The sequence below is a fragment of the Myotis brandtii genome, unplaced genomic scaffold, assembly GCF_000412655.1.
Source record: "Myotis brandtii unplaced genomic scaffold, ASM41265v1 scaffold46, whole genome shotgun sequence".
Taxonomy (NCBI): Eukaryota; Metazoa; Chordata; class Mammalia; order Chiroptera; family Vespertilionidae; genus Myotis; species Myotis brandtii.
In genome coordinates this window covers 6,814,424-6,838,237 of record NW_005367587.1, presented here as the reverse complement: position 1 = coordinate 6,838,237, position 23,814 = coordinate 6,814,424, and the positions used below count along the sequence as shown (strand labels likewise).

The 23,814-nt window shown below is 36.7% G+C and overlaps 1 protein-coding gene across 5 annotated transcripts in view; it reads left to right on the top strand.

Moving 5' to 3' along the window:
• The window catches only part of GOLGB1 (golgin B1), an 85,080-nt gene that overhangs the window by 11,515 nt on the left and 49,751 nt on the right, over nucleotides 1-23,814 (top strand). For 4 of the 5 annotated variants that reach the window (XM_005875365.2, XM_014546993.1, XM_005875368.2 and 1 more), the window contains exons 5-10: nucleotides 2,665-2,793; nucleotides 12,507-12,632; nucleotides 14,908-15,030; nucleotides 16,150-16,263; nucleotides 18,017-18,419; nucleotides 19,337-19,452. In XM_005875365.2, the coding sequence (XP_005875427.1) occupies nucleotides 2,665-2,793; nucleotides 12,507-12,632; nucleotides 14,908-15,030; nucleotides 16,150-16,263; nucleotides 18,017-18,419; nucleotides 19,337-19,452 (1,011 nt within the window). The remainder of the gene's footprint in view (nucleotides 1-2,664; nucleotides 2,794-12,506; nucleotides 12,633-14,907; nucleotides 15,031-16,149; nucleotides 16,264-18,016; nucleotides 18,420-19,336; nucleotides 19,453-23,814) is intronic. The other variant, XM_005875366.2, reaches the window with a different exon arrangement.

Sequence of the window (23,814 nt, the reverse complement as noted above, 5' to 3'; positions counted from 1 at the left end):
ATGAAGCTAAAGTAATACAGCTCTAAATGCTATCCTTATTGAACTTGCAATCTAGCTGGGCTATGGGCCACACACAGGGCAAACAAAAGGTCAACGGAAAACATGGAAATGAAATGCCAGTTGTGACTTAGACTTTCAGAGAATTAAAAAGGCTATTATTATGCTAAATGAAATAAGCCAGTTAGAGAAAGACAAATATCACATGATCTCACTTATCTGTGGAATCTCATGAACACAATAAATTGACCAACAAAGTAGTAAGTCCCAAGCAATGGAAAGGGGTGACATATCGAGGTGACAAGAAGGAAAAAACCAAAAAACTTATATATTTATGTGCATAGCCCATGGACATAGATAATACATAGTGTGGTGAAGGTTTAAGGTGGGGAGTAGGGGCGGAAGGGAGAGAAATGGAAGACATTTGTAATATTGTCAACAATAAAAATATATTTTAAAAAAAGATCTCATAATCCAAAAACAAAACAAAATAAAAAGGCTAATGAGAAGAAGTAAATACTGAAGTGAGGTTTTTAGGTAGGAGACACATTGCTTTTGGAGAAGTTTCATTATTGATTAGAAGATTAAGCTAGATGGTCTCTAGGTTTCTTCCAGATCTGAAATTCTTTAATTCAGTAACTTGATAGAAAATATTTTATGTCCTTATATGGCCATATAAGGGTTAAAGTTTCATGCATGGTAGGCTCAGTTACATTGCCTAGGCCTCCCTATAAGGCAGCGGTTCTCAACCTGTGGGTCGCGACCCCTTTGGGGGTCGAACGACCCTTTCACAGGGGTCACCTAAGCCCATCGGAAAACACACATATAATTACATATTGTTTTTGTGATTAATCACTATGCTTTAATTTATTTTCAATTTGTAACAATGAAATTGGGGGTCCCCACAACATGAGGAACTGTATTAAAGGGTCGAGACATTAGGAAGGTTGAGAACCACTGCTATAAGGTATGTTCTCTAGACTGATAACCACAACCAATAAAACAGTTTGAGGATGGAGATAGAGGAGTAAGGAAAGTGGTGCCTTATGAGGAATAGAGCATTGTTTCAAAACTCATCTTTGTTACCTTTCTGAGTTTGGTATAGGATATATGTAGGGTATATATCACATGTGCATACCATAGTTGGCCTAGACTTCACTCTGCATAAGAAATCTTGATTTTCTTAATTTCATCCTGTCTCACCCTTTGACCCAATAGTGTTTTTATTTTCAGTATTTCTGGTTCTTGGGAAATTTAATTGATTCTCTAGGCACAACCCTTGGGGTAACTAGTTAGCTTCCTAGTTAGTCTTTCTTTTTGGGTCTACTGCTCCGAAGACATTACTTCTCCTGCATTGATTGCCTTATTTAACTTCTCAATAGCTTGTTTTAGAAGCTGTTGTCATTCTTCTCATATAATTTCTTCAACTCGATTCTTCTTTTCTTCCTTCTCGGTTTCTCCTCTGGTAATTCTTTCTTCCCCCTAGCTACGATAGTAGCAACTTTTCCCATGTGACTTTGTTTCTTCTAACTTTCCTTTCCTCTGCTATGTTGTTAGATTTTTAAATTATCCATTTCAGGAGACTGAAAAATTATCCATTTTATAATCTGCCTTTTTTTTTAAAGTTCTGAGACCTTAAGCAAATCAACATTTTACAACATCAGTTCCTTCCTTTGTTAAATAAAAGGGTTGGATTAAATGATTTCTAAGTTCCAGCAGCCCTTTAACTGTTGTACACCTATTACAGAGCTAGATATTCTGTGGAAAGTATACTTGAAGAAATGATGGTAATCTTCAGATGCTTGAACAACTAATACGTGGAAGAAAGTATAAAATTATTCTGTGTAACTCCAATAAGGAGACTAGGCTCATTTGGGGGAGGGGGTGTGGAGTCAATAGTGAGGCATAATCTGGTTGAGCCTAAGGAGCTTTTGGTGGGAAAAATAGACTATTGAAAGATTTTGATTTCCTTTCACCGGTTCTTTTATGATCTTTTGCCCCTCACTTAGGAGTTTTGGCCTCTGGCTCTTCAAGGCAGGGAGACTGAGTTTTCTATTGAGTCCGGCATGACACTGACAGGTTTTGCCCTCAGACTAAAAACCATAAAGATGGGAAACTCGGTGCCATTTTTCCCAACTATCAACATCCCTCCAGTATAGGCTTTTGGTTGCTCTCCTCATTTTCAGGTAGTTGCTTTTATTTCTTATCCATATTTATAGCTGTTACCTGAGGGAGGATGGGTCTCTAGTAGGAACTACTTGGTGCTACTAAAACTGGAAAATTCTAAAGTTTCTTACTTGTTCAGGCAGGTGTTTTTTCTTGCTCCCATCAGTTTGATAAAATGAATCAAATGGTTTTATAGGGCAAATTAGAACAAAAGATCAAATATATATTAATTGTAATATTTTTAAAAAATATATTTTATTGATTTTTTATAGAGAGGAAGGGAGAGGGATAGAGAGCTAGAAACATTGATGAGAGAGAAACATCGATCAGCTTTCCCCTGCACACCTCCCACTGGGGATGTGCCCGCAACTAAGGTACATGCCCTTGACTGGAATCGAACCTGGGACCCTTCAGTTCGCAGGCCGACGCTCTATCCACTGAGCCAAATTGGTCAGGGCTGTAATATTTTTAAATAAATGACTTGGTCTTTTGCATTTTCAGCATGACAAGAGTTTTACAGAGGAGGAGATGGAAGTGGAAAAGATGAAGTGTAAACTCCAGGAGAAGGAGGCACTAATTAGCAGTTTGCAAGCCCAGCTGACCCAGGCACAGGCAGAGCAAGCTGCACAGGTATGTAGTGCACCACTTCATGTCATTAAGTTAACAATTCACCAAAGCCCATGGATTATTATATGACAAAGATTTTTTAGGTGCCCAGTGGGTATTTATCCATGTTATCTATCAATTTCCTTCTTTCTTGCCTTTCTTTCCCTCCCTTCCTTCCCTTCCTTCTTTCCTAAGTATGATAATTTTATTAGACTATACACTAGTATTTGTCATTTTTGGTTGATGTTTATAGATACCAAGTATGCTTTTTGATATATAGTTTCACATTTTTATTTCAGAAGACTTTCCTTGAATTATATAGCTTATTGTATTTGGTCTGTTTTCTTCATTAGGGACTTCTTTTAGCTATATGTTTCATCTTTGATTTATCTTTAATATTTGTCACTTTGTGTCATTTGCTCTTTATCTCTTTTTTTCATTTTATGTTTCTTCTTTCACTTAAGGCATTCTATTTTGTGTTTATTTTGTTGCTGTTGTTAATCCTCACCCGAGGATATTTTTTCCAGTTATTTTTAGAGTAGGATGGAGCGGGGTAGAGAGAGAAACTTCAGTGTGAGAGAGACACATCAATTGATTGCTTCCCACATGCACCCCAACCGAGCCTGCAACCAAGGTACATGCCCTTGACTGGAATCGAACCCGTGAACCTTCAGTCCAAGAGCTAATGCTCTAACCACTGAACAAAACTGGCCAGAGCTGTCTTTATTTTTGTATTTCTTCTTGTGTTGTCTTCTTTTTCTGAAATGATTTTCTTTTATATCAAATTCTTCTTGAGTTCTGTCACCTTATTTCTGAGTTTTTCAATTCTGATTTATGGTGTTCTTTTGTGTCTCATATCATTTTCATAATTTTTAACATCTTTTGAAAGAGTATAATTTTGATTTTTTTAACATAACACTGATATGTTTTTTTAACCTGTAAATATATTATTCTGCTCCTTAGTTGTTTTTTATTTTTATATTTTTTTATGTAATGTATTGGGGTGATATTGGTCAACATGAAAATATAGGTTTCGGGTGTGGGTTTCTATATTACAAGATCTGTATTGCACCATGTGCTCACCACCCAAAGTCAAATCTCATGTCACCATATATTAGGACTCCTTTCTCCCCACACTCTGGCAGCTAACACAGAGTTTGTGTTCATAAGTTTCAGTTTTATATCCCACACTAGAGGCCTGGCCTGCGAGGATTAGGATCAGGCTCCCCCGAGGTGTCCCAAATTGTGAGAGGGTGGTTCTCGGGTGACACACCCCGGAATCGGGCTCCCTCCTCTCTGGTTCCAGGTGCGACACCTGAGAGCTGAAGCTGCCAAGTCACCACAGCTCAGCAACTCCTGTATGGAGCATCTGCCCCCTGGTTGTCAGTGCGCGTCATAGCTACTAGTTGGAGTGTCTGCCCCCTGGTGGTCATTGTGCATCATGGCTACCGGTTGGATGATCAAATGGTCAGATGATCACTTAGGCTTTTATATATATAGATATGAGTGAAATCATAGGGTCCTTAGCTTTTTCTGACTGACTTATTTCACTTAGCGTAAAGTTCTCAAAGTCCACCTGTGCCGTGCCAGTAGAGCCAAGGGTTCAGTGACCTGAGGAGGGACAGCGAAGGATTAAAGAAAAGACAGACAAAGAGAATATAGCTGGGGCTCGGAGGATCTCCTGTGCCTGGATGAGGCCACAGAGAAGGATCCAGCCAGCAAGCTGAGGCTTTATTTTTATTTTTACTTTTTAAAAATATATTTCATTAATTTTTTACAGAGAGGAAGGGAGAAGGATAGAGAGTTAGAATCGATGAGAGAGAAACATCAATCAGCTGCCTCCTGCACACCTCCTACTGGGGATGTGTCTGCAACCAAGGTACATGCCCTTGACTGGAATCGAACCCAGGACCTTTCAGTCCGCAGGCCAACGCTCTATCCACTGAGCCAAACCGGTTAGGGCAAGGCTTTATTTTATAGTCAGAGAAAAACAAGGTAGTAGTCACCATAGTTACAATGTTCTTGTGAGTTGCACTTGTTTTGGCAGCACTTGCTGTACCTCCCACAGTCCATTAGCTACCCAGGAAGGATCTAGGGGGCAGCCATAAGCTCAAGCTTAATTATGCTAAGAGGGCTCTGCCCTCTAAGCTGGGACTTGTTTGTGGCCCTGCCACAGGTCAATCTGAGGCTTAACTCTAGAGCCGCTCCCTACATCCACCCATGTTGCAAATGGCTGTTTCATCCTTTCTTATGGCTGAGTAGTATTCCATTGTGTATATGTACCACATCTTTATCAAGTCCTCTATCGCAGGACATTTTGGTTGTTTCCATGTCTGGGCCACCCTGAATAATGGCTACAGTGAACATAGGCGTGCATATATCTTTGCAAATAGATGATTTTGAAGTTTTCAGGTATGTTCCAAAGAGAGGAATTGTTGGGTCCTATGGTAGCTCTATTCTCAATTTTTTGAGGAATCACCAGACTGCTTCCCATAGTGGTTGTACCAGTCTACATTCCCACCAGCAGTGGATGAGTGTTCCCTCTTTTCCACAACCTCTCCAACACTTGCTATTGCTTGTCTTATTGATAATGGCCACACTAACAGGTGTGAGGTGGTATCTCATTGTAGTCTTGATTTGTATTTCCCTAATTGCCAGTGAGGTTGAACATCTTTGCATATATCTATTGGCTGTTCGTATGTCTTCTAGGGAGAGGTGTATTTTTGGGTCCTCTGCCCACTTTTTGATTGAGTTGCTTGTTTGGTGTTGAGTTTTATGAGTTCTTTATATATTTTGGAATTTAAACCTTTGTCAGAGCAACTGTTTTCAAATATCATCTCCCATCTGGTTGGCTGCCTCTTTGTTTTGTTGTCAGTTTCTTTTGCTGTGTAGAAGCATTTTAATTTGATATAGTCCCATTCATATTTTTTTGCTTTGGGGTCAAGTTCATAAAATGTTCTCTATGACTAATATCCATAAGTTTGGTACCTATATTTTTTTCTATGTAACTTATTGTTTTGGGTCTTATATTTAGGTCTTTGATCCATTTTGAATTAATTTTTGTACATGGGGACAAACTGTAATTCAGTTTCATTCATTTGCATGTGGCTTTCCAGTTTTCCCAGCACCATTTATTAAACAGACTATCTTTACTCCATTGTGTGTTTCTGGCTTCTTTGTCAAAAATTATTAGTCCATATACATGTGGTTTTAGAGCTGGGCTTTCCATTCTGTTGCACTGATCTGTGCATCTGTTTCTCTGCCAATACCATGCTGTTTTGATTATGGTAGTTCGGTAGTATAATTTGAAGTCAGGTATTATGATACTTCCAGCTTTGTTATTTTTTCTCAGGATTGCTTTGGCTATTTGGGGTCTTTTGAGGGTCCATAAAAATCTGATGATTTCTCATTCTATTTCTTTAAATAATGGCATTGGATTTTGATGGAGGTTGCATTAAATCTGTATATTGCTTTGGGTAATATGGCCATTTTAACTATGTTGATTCTCCCAATCCATGAACACGGGTTATTTTTTAATTTTGTTTTATCTTTTTCAATCTTTTTAAATAATGCTTTGTAATTTTCTATATATAGGTCTTTCACGTTCTTTGTTAAGTTTATTTCTAGGTATTTTATTCTTTTGGTTGCAATTGCAAAAGGAATTTTTTTTTCTTTTTTTTTTTCATTTCTTTTCTGAAGTTTTGTTGCTAGTATACAGGAAGGCAATGGATTTTTGCACATTGGTTTTGTATCCTGCAACTTGACTGTATTTGTTTATTGTTTCTAATCATTTTTTGGTGGAGTCTTGAGGTTTTTCTATATACAGAACCATGTCATCCACAAAAAGTGATAGTTTTACTTCTTCCTTCCCTATTTGGATGCCTTTTATTTCTTTCTGTTGCCTTATTGCTCTGGCTAGGACTTCCAGCACTATGTTGAATAAGTGTGAGTGGACATTGTTCCTGACCTTAGAGGAAACGCTTTCAGTTTTTCACCATTGAGTATGGTATTACCTGAGGGTTTGTCATATATGGCTGTTATTATGTTGAGATGCTTTCATCTTATTCCTATTTTATTGAGTGTTTTAATCATGAATGGATGCTTTATCTTATCAGATGCTCTTTCTGCATCTATTGATAAGATCATATGATTTTTATCCTTTCTTTTGTTAATGTGGTGTGTTAAATCGACTGATTTGCATATGTTGAACTATCCTTGTGCCCCTTGAATGAAACCCACTTGATGGTAATGTATTATTTTTTGGTTGTATTGCTTTATTCGATTTGCTAGTATTTTGTTTAGAATTTTTGCACCTGTATTCATCAGAGATATTCGTCTGTAGTTTTCTTTTTTTGTGATATCTTTGCCAGGCTTGGTTTTAGGATTATATTGGCCTCATAGAATGTGTTAGGAAGTATTGCCTCTTCAATTTTTTTAAAAGAGTTTGAGAAGGATAGGTTTTAAATCTTTGAACGTTTGGTAGAGTTCACTGGTGAAGTTATCTGGTCCTGGACTTTTATTTTTGGGAAGTTTTTGATGATTGTTTCAATTTCCTCACTACTGATGGGTCTGTTTAGATTTCCCAATTCTTTATTTAGACTAGGCAGGTCACATAATTCTAGGAACTTATTCATTTCTTCTAGGTTATTGAATTTGGTGGCATATAGTCCTTCATAATATTCTAGTATGATCCTTTGTATATCTATGATGTCCATGGTGATTTCTCTCTCATTTCTAATTTTGTTTACATGGGTCTTTTCCCTTTTTTTCCTTGGTGAGTCTAGCCAGGGGTTTGTCAATTTTATTAATCTTGTCAAAGAACCAGCTCTTTGTTTTATTAATTTTTTGTAGTCTTTTTGTTCTCTATTTAATTCAATCTGCTCTAATTTTTATTATTTCCTTTCTTCTGCTGACTTTGGATTGCTTTTTATTTCTTTCTCTAGTTCTTTAAGATGATATTAGGTTGTTTACTTAGGATTTCTTATTTCTTGAGATAGACCTGTAATGATTTAAACTTCCCTCTTATTACTGATTTCACTGCATCCCAGAAATTTTTTTGTGTTGTATTGTCATTCTTATTTATCCCTATATATCTTTTGATCTCACCTTTTATTTATCTTTTGACCCAGTCATTTTTTAGTAATATGTTGTTTAATTTCCATATATCTGTGGGTTTCTTTATTTCCTTTTTGCAGTTCTAATTTCAAGGCATCTTGGTCCAAAAATATGCTTGGTATAATTTCAGTCTTCTTGAATTTATTGATGCTAGTTCTGTAACCCAACATATGGTCTGTCCTTGAGAATGTTCCATGTGCATTGGAGAAGAATATATAATCTGGTGTTCTGGGATGAAAGGTTCTGTAAATGTCAGTTATGTCCATTTGGTCTAGTGTTTCATTTAAGGCTGATATTTATTGATTTTCTGTTTGGTTTATCTGTATAGAGCTGTCAGTGGAGTATTAAAGTCCCCAAGTATGATTGTGTTTTGATCTTTTTCTCCCTTTAATTCTGTGTGTAGCTATTTTATATTTTTCAGTGCTCCTTGGCTGGGTGCATATATATTAAGAGGTGTTATGTTTTCTTGATGTAGATCCCCCTTTAAGGCTGATATTTATTGATTTTCTGTTTGGTTTATCTGTATAGAGCTGTCAGTGGAGTATTAAAGTCCCCAAGTATGATTGTGTTTTGATCTTTTTCTCCCTTTAATTCTGTGTGTAGCTATTTTATATTTTTCAGTGCTCCTTGGCTGGGTGCATATATATTAAGAAGTGTTATGTTTTCTTGATGTAGATCCCCTTTATCATTATAAAATGTCTTTGTCTCTTGTTATCTTGAAATCTATTTTGTCACATATAATGATGGCTACACCTGCTTTTCTGTGGATGTTACTTGCTTGGAGAATAATTTTCCACCCTTTTACTTTGAGTCTGCCTTTGTCCTTGCAGCTTAGATGTGCCTCTTTTAGGAAGCATATGGTTGGGTTTTGTTTTTTGATCCATTCTGCTATTCTGTGCCTCTTTATTGGTGAATTCAGATCATTTGCATTTAGGGTAATTATTGATATATGAGAATTTCCTATAGCCATTTTGTCTTTTGTTTTCTGGTAGCTCTATGCCTCTATTGGTTCTTTTCCTTTGTGTTTCTGTCTGTCTTTTTTGTTTGGTGGTATTCCATACTTACTTCCTCTGCTTCCACTTTTTTTTAACTTTTTAAAAAAATGTATATTTTATTGATTTTTTTACAGAGAGGAAGGGAGAGGGATAGAGAGTTAGAAACATCGATGAGAGAGAAACATCAATCAGCTGCCTCCTCCACACGCCCTACTGGGGATGTGCCCACAACCAAGGTACATGCCCTTGACTGGAATCAAACCTGAGACCTTTCAGTCCGCAGACCAACTCTCTGTCCACTGAGCCAAACCAGTTAGGGCTGTTTCCTCTTTTTTTAAGCTATGTGTCCTGATTTGTGGATTTTTGTGTGTTTTTACCATTAGGTTTATAAAATATAAACTTGAATAAATACCAAAGCTTTTTTTTTTCTTTTGAGTGCATCTGATCTTCAACCTCTTTTGCCAGTTCAGACCTTTACCCCTTTTATGTTTTTGTTGTCACAAATTAACCCTGTAATTTGTTTATGCTGTAACTTTTTTGGTGATCTTACTCATAGTGCTATGACCTTATTTTGTTTGTTTTGGGTAAAATAACTCCCTTGAGAATGTCCTGCAATTGAGGTTTCCTGGTGATAAAATCCCTAAGCTTCTGTATGTCTGGGAACATCTTTATTTTCCTTTCATATTTAAAGGATAGTATTGCTGGATATATTATTTGTGGCAGGTAATTTCTCTCTTTCAGATGTTTGAATATTTGGTTCCACTCTCTTCTGGTTTGTAGAGTTTCTGCTGAGAAGTCACATGAAATTCTGAGGGGTTTTCCTTCTTTTCCCTAGCTGCTTTGAGAATTCTTTCTTTGTCATTAATTTTTGACTGCCTTGGAGAGGGCCTCTGTGGATTGAGGTAACTAGGTGTTCTGTTTGCTTCTTGGATTTGAGGATCTAATTCTTTCCATAGGTTTTGGAAGTTCTCAAACTTCCACTATTTGTTTGAATAGACTCTGTTCTATGCTCCTTCTTATCCTCCTCTGGAATGCCTATAATTCTAAAATTGCTTTTTCTGATGGAGTCAGATAATTCTCATAGAGCCCTTTAATTTTTCTTTATGCTCAGGTCTCTCTCTTCTTCCCTCTTTCATTTCTAGATTCTTATCTTCATTATTCTTTCCTCCATCTGGTTGGCTCTGTTTTCTATGCTCAGTAGTTCACTCTTAATCTCCTTAATTGCATGTCTCATTTCCAGGATTTTTGATTGGTTCTTTTTTAAAGTTCCAATTTCTTTGGTAAAGTACACGTTTTAGTCACACTGATTTATTTACTGAGTGCATTGAATTGTCTGTCTGTATTTTCTCACATCTCATTGAGTATTTTCAGAACTTCAAACTTGAAATCTCTGTCATTTATATCACATATTTCCATGTGTTCCAGCTTGCTTTCTGGAGATTTTTCATTTTCTTTATGGTCATCCTCATTACTGTGGTTATTCTTAGTATTTGCTGTCCTTTGCCTATACTCCATTTATCTCTAAAGAGATAATTCTACTATTTTCCAGTAGATTGTGCTGAATCGCAAGATTTTTTTTACCTCTGTGATTTCCCAGTCTTGAACCTCTACAGCTTCCATAATACAGTACAGTCACGCTGCTTGGGGGTGAAGTTTATTTTGCCCTTGCCATAATGGCGACCCCTGACCTCTGTGGAGTTCTGCCCCAAGCACCTCTCCTGGGTATGTCACAGAGGGAGATAGCAATTTACTACAATAGCTCTTGGTTTACAGATAATATGCTCCTGGACCCAAGTCCAAGGGCAGTGGGAGGCGAGTTTTGAAGTCCAAGAGGCAGCAGGACTCTGTGGTTCCGTTTCTTTGTCTGAAACACCATTGCTGGCTCAACAGGCCGCATGATAGAACCCCATGCTCTGTCAAGCATATGCTGACTCAGACACTGTTCGCTCCTTTGCTGCTAGCCTTGCTGGGTTGTCTGCTCCCCCACCATCCACTATCTCCCCCCCATCCCCCTCAACAGCTCTCTGTTCCGGCTAAAGGAAGCGCCTGCTACTGCTGGCTTTCTTCCCTCTCCCGGCAGGCCATATGTGCTTTTCTCACTTCTCGTCTCCCTGTTTATTCCCGGTTGTCCACCTTTAGATGTTTCAATATGTGGATCTCTCAGTTATGTGCCTGTGTTGAGCAGGAATTTCTTTGTTGAATTATAGTTGGTTAAGTGGTTGAAATTTCAGGGGGAGAGGATAAGAGGCTATCTTATGCCGCCATTCCTCGGCTAATGTCACTTCCTTAGTTGTTTTGTAATTGTGACTTAGGGGCGTTGATCTTGATCCTTTCTGCTCCTTATTTTTGTGTGAAATCAATTTTCCTCAATGTTTGAAAGGAATCTTAGTTCAGGAAAGCTTTTTTGATTTGTCTCTTCTGTTGTTTTTTTGTGTTGTGTTCAAAGATATGACTGTTGGATTTCTAAGATTTTCTTGGTTATACCAAAACATAGTTGTGTTTAGTGGAAAAATGATATTTCTTCAGTTTTTATTTATTCATTTTATTTTTATTTATTTATTTATTTTAATATATTTTATTGACTTTTTTTTACAGAGAGGAAGGGAGAGGGATAGCGAGTTAGAAACATTGATGAGAGAGAAACATCAATCAGCTGCCTCCTGCACACCTCCTACTGGGGATGTGCCTGCAACCAAGGTACATGCCCTTGACCAGAATCAAACCTGGGACCCTTGAGTCCGCAGGCTGACGCTCTATCCACTGAGCCAAACCGGTTAGGGCTATTTCTTCAGTTTTTAATTAAAATTAAATAATGTTAATAACTAAATTCCTTATTCACATTAGGCGTATTTCAAGCCTTTTGTAGCCATATATGGCTAGTTGATAATGAGTTATATAGCACATGTATAGACCTTCTTTTTCTTCTATTTTGGTTGTCACTACTCTGCTCAATTTTCATTTCACTCTTAGTATAGGTCTGTGTATTGTAAGGCAGCCCTGCTAAGTCAGTTTTGAGAGTTCAGAGGAGCTAGGTTGTTCTCGCCTGTTAGTCCTTCTTACTGTTGACCCCTTGCATTTACCCAATATTAGGAAATAGGCAAGTCCTGCCAATTTAAGCTGCTGTTAAGATTGGACAACTGTGTTTTCCAGTAAGTGCTTATTGGCTCTTTGGGGGTTTTCCTGTTCTCAAGGCCATCAGATGTTGCTCTATTGATTCCTCTCACAGACTCTAACACCAGGTCTTGTGCCTTTTGGTGGGTTGCCCCTAATTGCTTATATTTTGGACTTTGTGGGACTACGTTCCTGGTTTTATTATAAATATTTTCTGTGGGTTTTGGTTTTGCTATCTAGTTGTACTGTCCCTTTCTATGTGAGAGACATTTTCATTTATTTGTTTATTGTTTTTTTGTGAGAGACATTTTAAAAATGCTGTTATTGCTTTTATCTTCCTGAAAAATAGTTCGATAAACATTCTTTAAAAACTGCAATACATGCAATTCCTTTTTGTGTTAGGAGGAAGTTAGAAGGATATTGGTAGGTATTTAGGGTGAATAAAAAAGGGAGGTGAAAGAATTAAGAGTGCTAAATAGTTTAATTAAATAATTTTTTTTCCTTCTGTGTCTTCAGTTTGATAAAAGTTCAACAGAGATGGAAGAATTTTCAGTAATGAAGCAACAGCTCCAAGAGAAGGAGGAACTCATTAGCACTTTGCAAGGCCAACTGAGCCAGACACAGGCAGAGCAAGCTGCTCAGGTAGGCTGGAACGTACGTCATAATTGTTAGAATAAAGAATCATGAAAATCTAATGGGTTATTACATGACAATTCAATTCAGACACTCACCGTAGTAGATGAAAGCATAAAGTTAGAGTGTTACACTAGAAATGAAAAGGTTGTGCTAGAAGAAGAATTAGAATGTTACTTACCTTGATGAATTTTCCATAACCTAATTGATATCTGTTTCTTAGTTTTACAGGCCCAGATATTTGATTTTAATAGCACCCAGAGATTCAGTCTCTTAGGAATGGATTCATGCTAAGTTCAAAAGAGACTGATAGATAAACTAAAAGAAATACAAATGATTAGGTCCATCCTTTCCTTTTAATAAAATCTTATTGGGAAGTTAAATTATAATCAGAAGATTGCTAAGTGAGTATGTAATGAGAAAGTGGTATAGTTTATGTGGTTTAATAGTAAATGGAACTCTAGTATCTAGTGACATTCTTCATTTTTTTTTTTCTTCTACTAGGACCAGAATGTTTGGACTGGTGTCCTCAACTCTTTCTCTCTGATTATTGTTCTAAATTTCCAGTTTTACCACCTACCCCTATATTTTTTCTTTGGGAATGCTTTTGACTCCTGACACATTTATTTTTTTCCTGAAGTGCCTTTGCAGCAGATATTTACTTTATTGATAACTTGCAGTATTAGTGGTGCCTTCTCTCTGTGGATGGTCTACTGCTGTGTATACAGTTAAAACTGTATATCCTGAAATCCTTACTTTTACCTATTAGCTTTTACTGTGTCCTTTTCATATATAAGCACTATATGCAATTCAGGATGAAAAATACAAAACATAAATTTACCAACGAGTGGCTTAAAACATGGAAAGCCAAGATACATAAACATATTAACAGATGCATCATAATGCAAGTCATTCCAAGTAAGTGCATAGCAACAGCAACACAGACTGAAAGTATTTTGGAGAGGTGAAAGTGGTTACTTTGAGTGTGACAAAAGTTCAACAGAAACTTAAGCAAAATTGTAATGGATAGATAATGTAATATTCTTGACAAGGTAGGGGAAGGTGTTCCATTTGTGGAGAATGGTCTGAGCAAAGTCTCAGAGAGGAAAAACTATGGTACATTTATGGGAAAGGATGTGTGTATGTGTTTGGCTAATGAGGGGACTTCAGGGCCTATACACTTGAAACATAGGATTCCACATTCATAGTGATGTCAGAATTCAGATAATCACAAAAATTTTGAAGATCTTTTCTTACCTAAAAGGAAAGCCAAGGTCAATTCAAGGTGTGACAAATTGAGAAATCAGCAATAGTTAAGGACCAATGCAAAATGGACTCCTAAAAGCTGGTGGGCATGCTCAACTGGAGATTTTTTTTTTTTGAGCTTGTAAGAAGTCTTTTAATTCTTTGACTCTTAGATTTTTTTCAATCTTTAATTTCTTTATTGATTAAGGTATTACATATGTGAGATCTTAATGAAATGAATAAGCAGGCACACACACATGTGTGTGCAAACACATGTGTGCACTTTAATTTTTTTATTGATTAAGGTATTACATATGTGAGAGCTTAATGAAATGAATAAGCAGGCACACACACAAAACCTCAAAACAGCACGGATACTGAGCAGCTCACAGTCAGTCAATACATTTTTATTTCATTCTATTAAGAACCAGTTACAAGTGAGGATGATCTAGAACTCTTCAAATAATGACAACTGAAAAGAGCTATCTGGGGAGGTGATGTGGGTTGGGAAATACACAAAGTTCTTTGGTAGAAGCAATTCTTCGAAAATAAGTCTAGAAAGAAAGATTCATGTTTTCTGTTGCAGAGAATCCTGAATAAAAAATCCATTAGTTTGAAGTTTGACTTATGAGGATTTCATTGAAACTTTTCAAGCATGAATATAACATTGAAAGAAGTGTCTAGGGCTTAACAGAAATCTAACTTCACTTTGTATGTTTAATATTCTAACCTCCTTGAAACATCAAAAATATATAACTATTGAATACTTAAACATTTCTAGCAACCATGCAAATATGATTTTCTATCAGAATTTATATTTAGGGTGACTTCTGAATTTGATAACAGGCTTTCTGTCACATTTGGGAGTTACTGTCAGGCCTGCCTCTCTTCCAACATTATCAACTTTGACATTCAAACTTAAATTAGAAGAACCTATTGCTTATCAGTTCTCAGTGTCAATCTTTGGAGAATAGTCTATGAGTTTTGTTTGTGATATTTGGGGAGTGTAACTTGTATAGTTTCTCTGGTGTGTCTTTAGTTGAGTTCCATGCAGCAGGTGGTCCGAGAGAAAGATGCCCGCTTTGAAACACAAGTTCGTCTTCATGAAGATGAGCTTCTTCAGTTAGTAACCCAGGCAGATGTGGAAACAGAGATGCAACAGGTGTGTTGCTAAAACTTAGTAGAATGACTGTCATTTTGGTTAACATTTAGTTAAATTGTCACAGCCATTTTTTTTCACCATTACCCACTGCTCTTCACATGGTCTTAGCGTGCTCCTTAATTGGCTTCTTTTTGGTGTCTTTGTCTTCTGTTGCATATCGATTATTTATTTTTTTCTTATCCTTACCTTGCCTCTTTAACCAGGTTGTTGGTACTCAAAAGCTGAGTTTAATTGTCAAATGTATGTGGTAGTCAGAAATTGGTTTCCCTTTGGTTTGCTGATCATAGCTGTTACCTATGTGCAATAAAAACCTGATCCAAAGCTTCAAATCAATGAAGCCAGTTTTAAATTTTCAAAAATTAAATTCAAATAGGATTGATTTTGAAGCCATGAAGTCTTCCATCAAGTCAATATTTTAAAAAAATTTTATTGAATCTCTTTTGAAAATTGGTTTCATTGATTTTGAGCTTTTCACCTACTAACTCAAAGGTATTTGTTTCTGTTTAGTGTGTAGTGCGGTGTGGTACCTAAAGGGACTCCAGTGGCCTTTCATGATTGATCCATTTAATTATTTTGAGTGAAAACTTTTTCTAAGTTCTAAGCAGTCCTTCAGAATACACCACTATGGTTTCAGAATACAACACTTTTTAACGTAGAATATTAATGTATACATGTATCGTAGATTAATTCATTTAACAAGTGTTTATTGAGTGCATGTCCCATGCATGACACTAGAAGAAAAATGGTTCTTGCCTGCAGAGAATGTTTTCTTTGGTGAGTGAGATATATATGTACCTGTGTTATTTAGGTACAGGACATTGACTGTATACTTTTAAAAAGTGGATGTGTGTCATTTTCTTTAATTATTAGAAAGGCTCCCTAACTCAGGTACTTGCTTGCATCTCAGTTTGGTGGTTGTCAGTGCTCTGGAAGAGACCTTTTTCGAGATTCTCTCTTGCTGCTGGTTGGGGAGCATGGCATGCTGGTGTCCCACTCTTTAATCTGTCATCCTCAATATCCAAAAATCTTAAGCGCACAAATCTACATGACATTTTGAAAGGTAACCAGGTAACAGTGCTCATGTGTTAGCACATTATGTCTAAAATGTTTCCTTGTCAGAAACTGCGGGTGCTACAGAGGAAGCTTGAAGAGCATGAAGAAGCCTTATTGGGCCGTGCTCAGGTTGTGGACCTGCTGCAACAGGAGCTGACTGCTGCCGAACAGAGAAACCAGGTACTGCCCTCTGATCTCAACTGCCTGCCTCGGCACTACTCATTTCTACTGTAGTTTGCCAGGCAGCAGATATAAGATTTTGTTATAAGTTTTCAGAGAATTGATGGCATTTATTAATTCTTTCAACAAATTCCCTGTGGTGGTGGTGCATTGTAAGCAAAACAGATACAGTACAGGTTTTTTTCCCTCGTGAAGCTTACATTTAACATATGTATTTTTAAATTTAATATTTACTATAATGTATATCTCTTTTCTTACTTTATTTTTATTGTTGACACTATTGCAGATATGCCCATTTACCTCTCCCTCTACCCCCGCTTTTGCCCACCTCCACCCAACTCCCGCCCCCCCCTTCCCCCTGCCCATCACTACACTGTTGTCTATGAGTTATGCATATGTGTTCTTTGGCTAATCCCTTCACCTTCTTTCATCCAGTCCCCTCCTCCCGCCTCCCCTATGAACTTACATTTCACATCTTTCTTTGCTGTTCTTTTCCTTTGTGATTTTAGACCGAGGTCTTACTTTCTCTAGAATGTCATATGTTCCTCTGGTGATTCTTTTCTATCCGTTTACCTCTTCTCTGTCTTGAATGATTCTTGTGCTTTATGTACTGTCCCTTCTTTGTTTTTGCTGGTTGACTTTCTGTTGGATTGAATTAATCCCACCATTTTGTAATATTCCCTTGAATCTAAAGGTGATCAAGGATGCTGATGTTCTAATACTTAAACTCAAGTATTCCATTCCATGACTGTAACCCACCTTGTTGTTCCCTTTCTTAGACTTTCCTAACCTTCCTTCTCATCAAGGTCCCTTGATCCTTTTACTTTGTTCCTTTAGTATTATTAGTTCTTTTTGGCCTCTCTCTCTTGCCTGTCCAGTATAGACCCATGTTCTACTATTTTGGCTATTCTTCTACCAGCCCTTGGATTCCTTGTGTCTCTGCCCTATCACATTCAAAAAGCCACATTGTAATGTGGAATAGGTGTCACAGTTCACATTCTCTTCTTGTTCACGTGAGTGCAGATGCTGCTGGAGAAAGTCAGGCATCTCCTTTCTTCTTAATTTTCAACTCTTTTTAAGAAGACTTTCTTGCATAGAAACATATTCCCTTATCTCCAATCCTAACAAAAGCCATACCCTGACACTGAGGCCCCTCTCTGGTTGTCATCAGATAATCAAGTTCAAATCCCAATTATGGCACTTACTAGATTGGTACTTTATAGATGATTGCATATATGTTACGTTTGGTAAATTTCCCGCCTTCTCTGCTCCTTTTAATACCTTTTAAGTATCTCTTTCATGGTGTCTATAATTTTGCATTATAATGATCTAAGTGTGACTCTCCCACTGAACTCTGAGTTCCTTGAAGGCAGGGACTGGATTGATTAATTAATTAATTAATTAATTTATTCATTCATTGTTTTTTGAGTACCGTGTACTCAAAATACTATATACTGTGCTATGTGCTAGAGAGAAATGATGATAAAACAGATACAGTCTCTCTCTCTTACTGACTTTATTTTGTATTGGGAGAGACAGAAATTAAAAGATAATGACTCAAATAATACAATTAATGGCACAAATAAATACAAACTGTCAAAAGTATCAAGAAGCAAACATTGAGGGTCTTACGCAGTTGTAGGTTTGGTGCTGAGTGTCTAGCCCATGCTTCACCTAGAAGAGGCACTTCCCTTTGCTTATTGAGATGAAAGAATGAATTTATGGTTCATGAGACTTTGTCTTTTTTTCTTAGGTTCTCTCTCAGCAGTTACAGCAGATGGAAGCTGAGCATAATACTTTAAGAAACACTGTGGAAACAGAAAGACAGGAGTCCAAGATTCTGATGGAAAAGATGGACCTTGAAGTGGCAGAGAGAAAATTATCCTTTCATAACCTGCAGGAAGAAATGCGTCATCTACTGGAACAGCTTGAGCAAGCAGGTCAAGCGCAGGCTGAACTTCAGTACCGGTACAGTGCTTTGGAGCAGAAGCACAAAACAGAAATGGAAGAGAAGACCTCTCACATTTTGAGTCTTCAAAAGATTGAGCAAGAGCTACACTCTGCCTGTGATGCTCTAAAGGATGAAAATTCAAAGCTTCTCCAAGAGAAGAGTGAGCAGGCACTTCATTCAGCCCAGGCCATTCAGCAGCTGGAAGGTCAGTGTTTGATTGCTTTTGAAGCTCACGGTCCAGAACTTGGGTGCTCCTACTTCAGAATTTTAGGGTTAATGGCATCATTTGCTCAAACCAATTGAGTCAATGGAAGGATTAAGGAAGGCATCTCTTCTGAACTCTTTGTTGTGTTTCTCCTGTCTCTGACGAAAATTATAATCTTGCTTAATACTATAATTGTACTAAAAAGTATTGATAATGATATGTCAGATATTTAAAGGAATGCTATGTGAAATATGACTGGGGTCTGAAGGGTTCAGTGACTGAATTGAGTAGGATTTGAAATAATTTATGGATAACTCAGGCTAGATCTAGGTGCATAGGTAGGGGGACATGGATCTGAATGCCTTTCTTATAATTGAAAATTTCTTTTTAAAGAAAACTTTTATCCTTGATGAAGGTTTAAGAAAACATTTTTTGAAAAATGTTATTAAAATAAGAGATGCCTCCAATTTAGTTTAATTCTAATAGATTGTTATATACATAAAGGAAAGAATTAAGTTGAAGATCTGTATTGAAGAACTAAACATTAACTAGAAAGCCTTGAGGCGCATAACATGGGAACGGTGTGTTACAAGCACACTGCCCTCTTAAATGAACCATGTTCATGTTTAAAACTGCTATAAAATCTCCATGGACTCTATAACACTTTAGTGAAGAGTAAAGAAATAAAACAAAAAATGCCACATAGGCCTGTTTTATTTTACCTTTGAAGCAAGGGGCTGACTGAGGATGCCTTTTGGTCCTTGAGATCATTTAAACAGTTTTAAAAGATGTTGTCATTGGTGGCATAATTGTAATTAAGAAAACTAAACAGCATATAATGTATCCCTAGAAAATAATAACTCACTAAGTTTCAGACTTGCGGCAGAAATCATTTCTATTTATTTTCTTTTCCTTAGGTCAACTTGAGCAAAAATCCAAGGAAATTAGCCAACTTCTAAATAAACCAACTTTGCAGAATGATGAAACGGCAACTCAGACTTCTTTCCCAGATATTTATAATGAGGGTGCACAGGTAATTAAATGTACATTTCTTATGAATATGGTCTATTTGTGTTTGGGTGTTCTAATGAGAATTTATTCCAGAAGGCAGTATAATAAGCCTTCTGTCCTTTAGGCCTGATGAAATGCTTTTTGGAAGGAATCAGGAAAGACATTAATTTAGTGTCTCAGCAACAAATAATGAGAAAAAAGTAGATAACAAGCACCATGATCTCAGGAGCCCTTCTGATTCTAAGATCTTAAAAATCTGTATTGGAGAGTAATCGTTTCTTTTTTAATCTATAATCAGTTTCTCAGTTGAGAAGGCAATTTCATTTTTGGTAGGCTGAGATTTGATCAGGTGTAATGCATGCATTTCAGTCTAACCAAATTTATTAGTGTATTATAGAAATCATAATGTTCTCATTAATTAATTAACAGTAAAACGTTTAATTATCAAGTGGCCGTTGATTGGCCAGTATTTTCTTTCTTCTTCCTATAAAATTTTTTGTGGGAAGTTAGGTTATAATCACAAGAAGGCTGCTAATTGAGCATGAACAAAGGGAGTTAGTTTGATGATCTTAATTAGCTAGTCTCAAACTAGGATACTTGGATTCATTCATCTCCATGTATAAAGATAAGAATGTATCTTTCCAAACTGACAGATATATTGGCCAGCAGAGTCCCATATTCCCTGGGCAGTACTGTGCACTGATAAAAACTTCTGCTTCCTGGTTTCTGGCATCTAGGCTTTCCAATCTCTTCTATTCTTCCATTCTCAACCTTTTCCTCCAATGTTTTGTTAAGATATTTTAAACAATTCAAAAAAATTGAAAGAACATGAGTATACCCAACATCTAGATTCTGTCACTAACATTTTACTGTATTTGCTTTACCAAATTTCCATTTATCAATCCAGTGATTCATCTTAATTTTTTTACACATTTTATGGTAAGTTGTATACATTTTTCTCTAAATATCTCAGCATGCATGTTATTGACTAGATTTTAATATTTGTTTACTAGAGACCCGATGCACGAAGATTCGTGCAAGAATAGGCCTTCCTTCCCCTGGCTGCCGGCACTGGCTTCCCTCTGGCACCCGGGACCCGGGCCTTCACTCTGGAGCCACCTCCCATGCAATCTGGCTGGCTCCGTGGCTGCCGCCCAGAGACTGGCCCTCGGCGGCCGGCCAGGGCTTGCGGGAGGTTTGGCTTCCTTTGTCGCTGGGGCGACAAAGGAAGCCAAGCATCCCACCTGAAGGAAGCCAAGCATCCTGCCTGCTCTGGCCGGCTCCGTGGCTCCGTCCGGCGCCGCCATCTTTTTGTCTATGGGCTCTGCCATCTTTGTCGTGGAGTGACGGTTAATTTGCATACTACCCTTTTATTAGTATAGATAGTTCTTTTGAGGATTTACAAAACATGAAATGTAAAAATATTAAGTATACCATTCATTGAGTTTTGGTAAATGCATATACATGTGTTATCCAAATCTTTAACAAGATATATTATTACGATAGTATCCTCATACCCTTTTTTTAAAATTGGGGTTACATTGGTTAATAAAATTAAATAGGTTTCAACTTACATCATTTTGCAGTCAATCCTACCCTTCCTCTCCAGAGACAATCAGTGTTCAATTTTTCACTGTAGAATGATTATGCCTGTTTTACAGCATCATATTAATGTAACCACATATGTGTGCTCTTTTGTGTAAAGCTTCTTTCTTTCACTTAGCATATTTTGAGATTCATCCATCTTGTTCCATATGTTATAATTTATTCTTTTATATTGCTGAAAAGTATTGTATTCTATTTTATGAATATACTTGCATTTTCCTTTTGCATGATTGGGCTATAATTTCCTTGATAATTTGATGTTTTTTTTTGCATTTTATTTTCATTTATCTATTGATTTTCCTTTTAAACAGCTTGAATAGAGGTGTAATTTACATACAGTAATTTGCACACTTTTAAAGTACACAATTTGATAAATCTTGGCATATGCTTTAAACCATCACCACTATAAACAGCATGAACATACGCATTACCAGGTCCCCTGTTAATTTCTTCTTCACATCTCTTCCTACCCAGGCAACCTCTGATCTTCTTTCTGTCATAGAGCTCAGTTTGTGTTTTTTAGGATTTTACATAAATTGTATATACTCTTTATTTGTTTCTGGTTCCTTTTGTTCAGCACACTTATTTTGAGACTCATCTTATTATTTGTGTAGCAATAATTCATTCCTTTGTATAACTGAGAATATTATACATACATACCACAATTTATCCACTTATTGTTGGACAAATTTGGGTGGTTGACAGCTTTTGACAATTATGAATAAAGCTTCTGTGTATGTTCTTTTATAAATCTTTGTTTGAACCTATGCTTGTTTTATTCTTGGTAAATTACTAGAAGTGGAATACCTAGATCTATGGGGAATATTTGGAAGGTTTTAAGACACTGCCAGACTGTTTTCCAAAGTAGTTGTACAATTTACATTCCCACCAGCAGTGAATGAGAGTTGCAAGATAAACTTCACTTTGTAATAATATATTATCCTTCTATTTTGTTGGATTCAATTTGCTAAAATTTTGTTTTAAAATTTTGCATTTATGTTCATGAGGAATATTAGGGGTTTTGTTGTGTGTGTGTGTGTGTTTTAATCTTTATTGTTGAAAGTACTACTCTTTTCCCCCATATAGACTCCCTCCAGCCCTTCCCTATCCCCCGTCCCAGCTCTTCACTACCCTAGTGTCTGTGTCCATGGGCTATGCATATATGAATACAAGTTCTTTGGATGATTGCCTCCCACCCACCCACCTTCCCTCCAAGATTCCACACTCTGTTCCATGCTTCCATGTCTCTGGATCTACCCTCTTCATCAGTTTATTTTGTTAATAAGATTCCACATATGAGTGAGATCATGTGATACTTGTCTTTCTCTGACTGACTTATTTCACTTAGCATAATACTCTCCAGGTCCCTCCATGCTGTCTCAAAGAGTAAGAGATTCTGCTGCATAGTATTCCATGATATAAATGTACCACAGCTATTTTTAAAATATATTTTTATTGATTTCAAAGAGAGAGAGAGAAACATCAATGGTGAGAGAAAATCATTGATCGATTGCCTCCTGCATGCCCCCCACTGGGGATTGAGCCCACAGCCCGGGCACATGCCCTTGACCAGAATCGAACCCAGGACCCTTCAGTCCGCAGGCCAGTGTTCCATCCACTGAGCCAAACCAACCATGGCTGTACCACAGCTTTTTTATCCACTCATCTGCTGATGGGCAATTGGGCTGTTTCCAGATCTTATGCTGCTATGTACATTATGCTGCTATGAACATAGGGTGCATACCTTCTTTCTGATTGGTGTTTTTGGTTTCTTAGGATATAAGGAATATTAGTTTGCCTGTAGTTTTCTTAATATCTTTTTCTGGTGTTGCTGAATGAGTAATGCTGGCCTTTTGGAATGAATTGGGAAGTTGTCCTATATCTTTCGTTTTTTTTAAAAATTCTGTGTATACTTGGTATTATTTCTTCCTTAAATTTTTGGTGAAAATTCACCAGTGAAGCCAGCTAGTCCTGAAGTTTTCTTTGTGGGAGCATATTTCTGTACAAATTATATTTGTTTTATATCTTGTAGAAAAATTGTCCATTTTGTCTAAAATCTCAAATTTATTAGGCATAAAGTTATTCAAATAGTTCCTAATTATCCTTTTGATGTCAGTAGAATCTGTAGTGATATCGGCTCTCCCATTCCTGATATTGGTAATTTGTGTTTCCTTTCTTATTACAGGTTAGACTGCCCAGAGGTTTATCTACTTTACTGATCTAAAAAACGGCTTTGGCTTTATTGATTCTCTTGTGTATACTTGGTATTATTTCTTCCTTAAATTTTTGGTGAAAATTCACCAGTGAAGCCAGCTAGTCCTGAAGTTTTCTTTGTGGGAGCATATTTCTGTACAAATTATATTTGTTTTATATCTTGTAGAAAAATTGTCCATTTTGTCTAAAATCTCAAATTTATTAGGCATAAAGTTATTCAAATAGTTCCTAATTATCCTTTTGATGTCAGTAGAATCTGTAGTGATATCGGCTCTCCCATTCCTGATATTGGTAATTTGTGTTTCCTTTCTTATTACAGGTTAGACTGCCCAGAGGTTTATCTACTTTACTGATCTAAAAAACGGCTTTGGCTTTATTGATTCTCTTTTTTTTTGTTGTTTTTTATTTTTATTTTATTGGTTTATACTTTGATCTTTGTTCTTCTGTTTACTTTGGATTTGATTTCTTATCTTCTTAAGGTGTTATCTGAGACCATTAGTTTGAGACCTTTCTTATTTCTTTTTTTTTTTAAATTAAATCTTTATTGTTCAGATTTTACATTGGT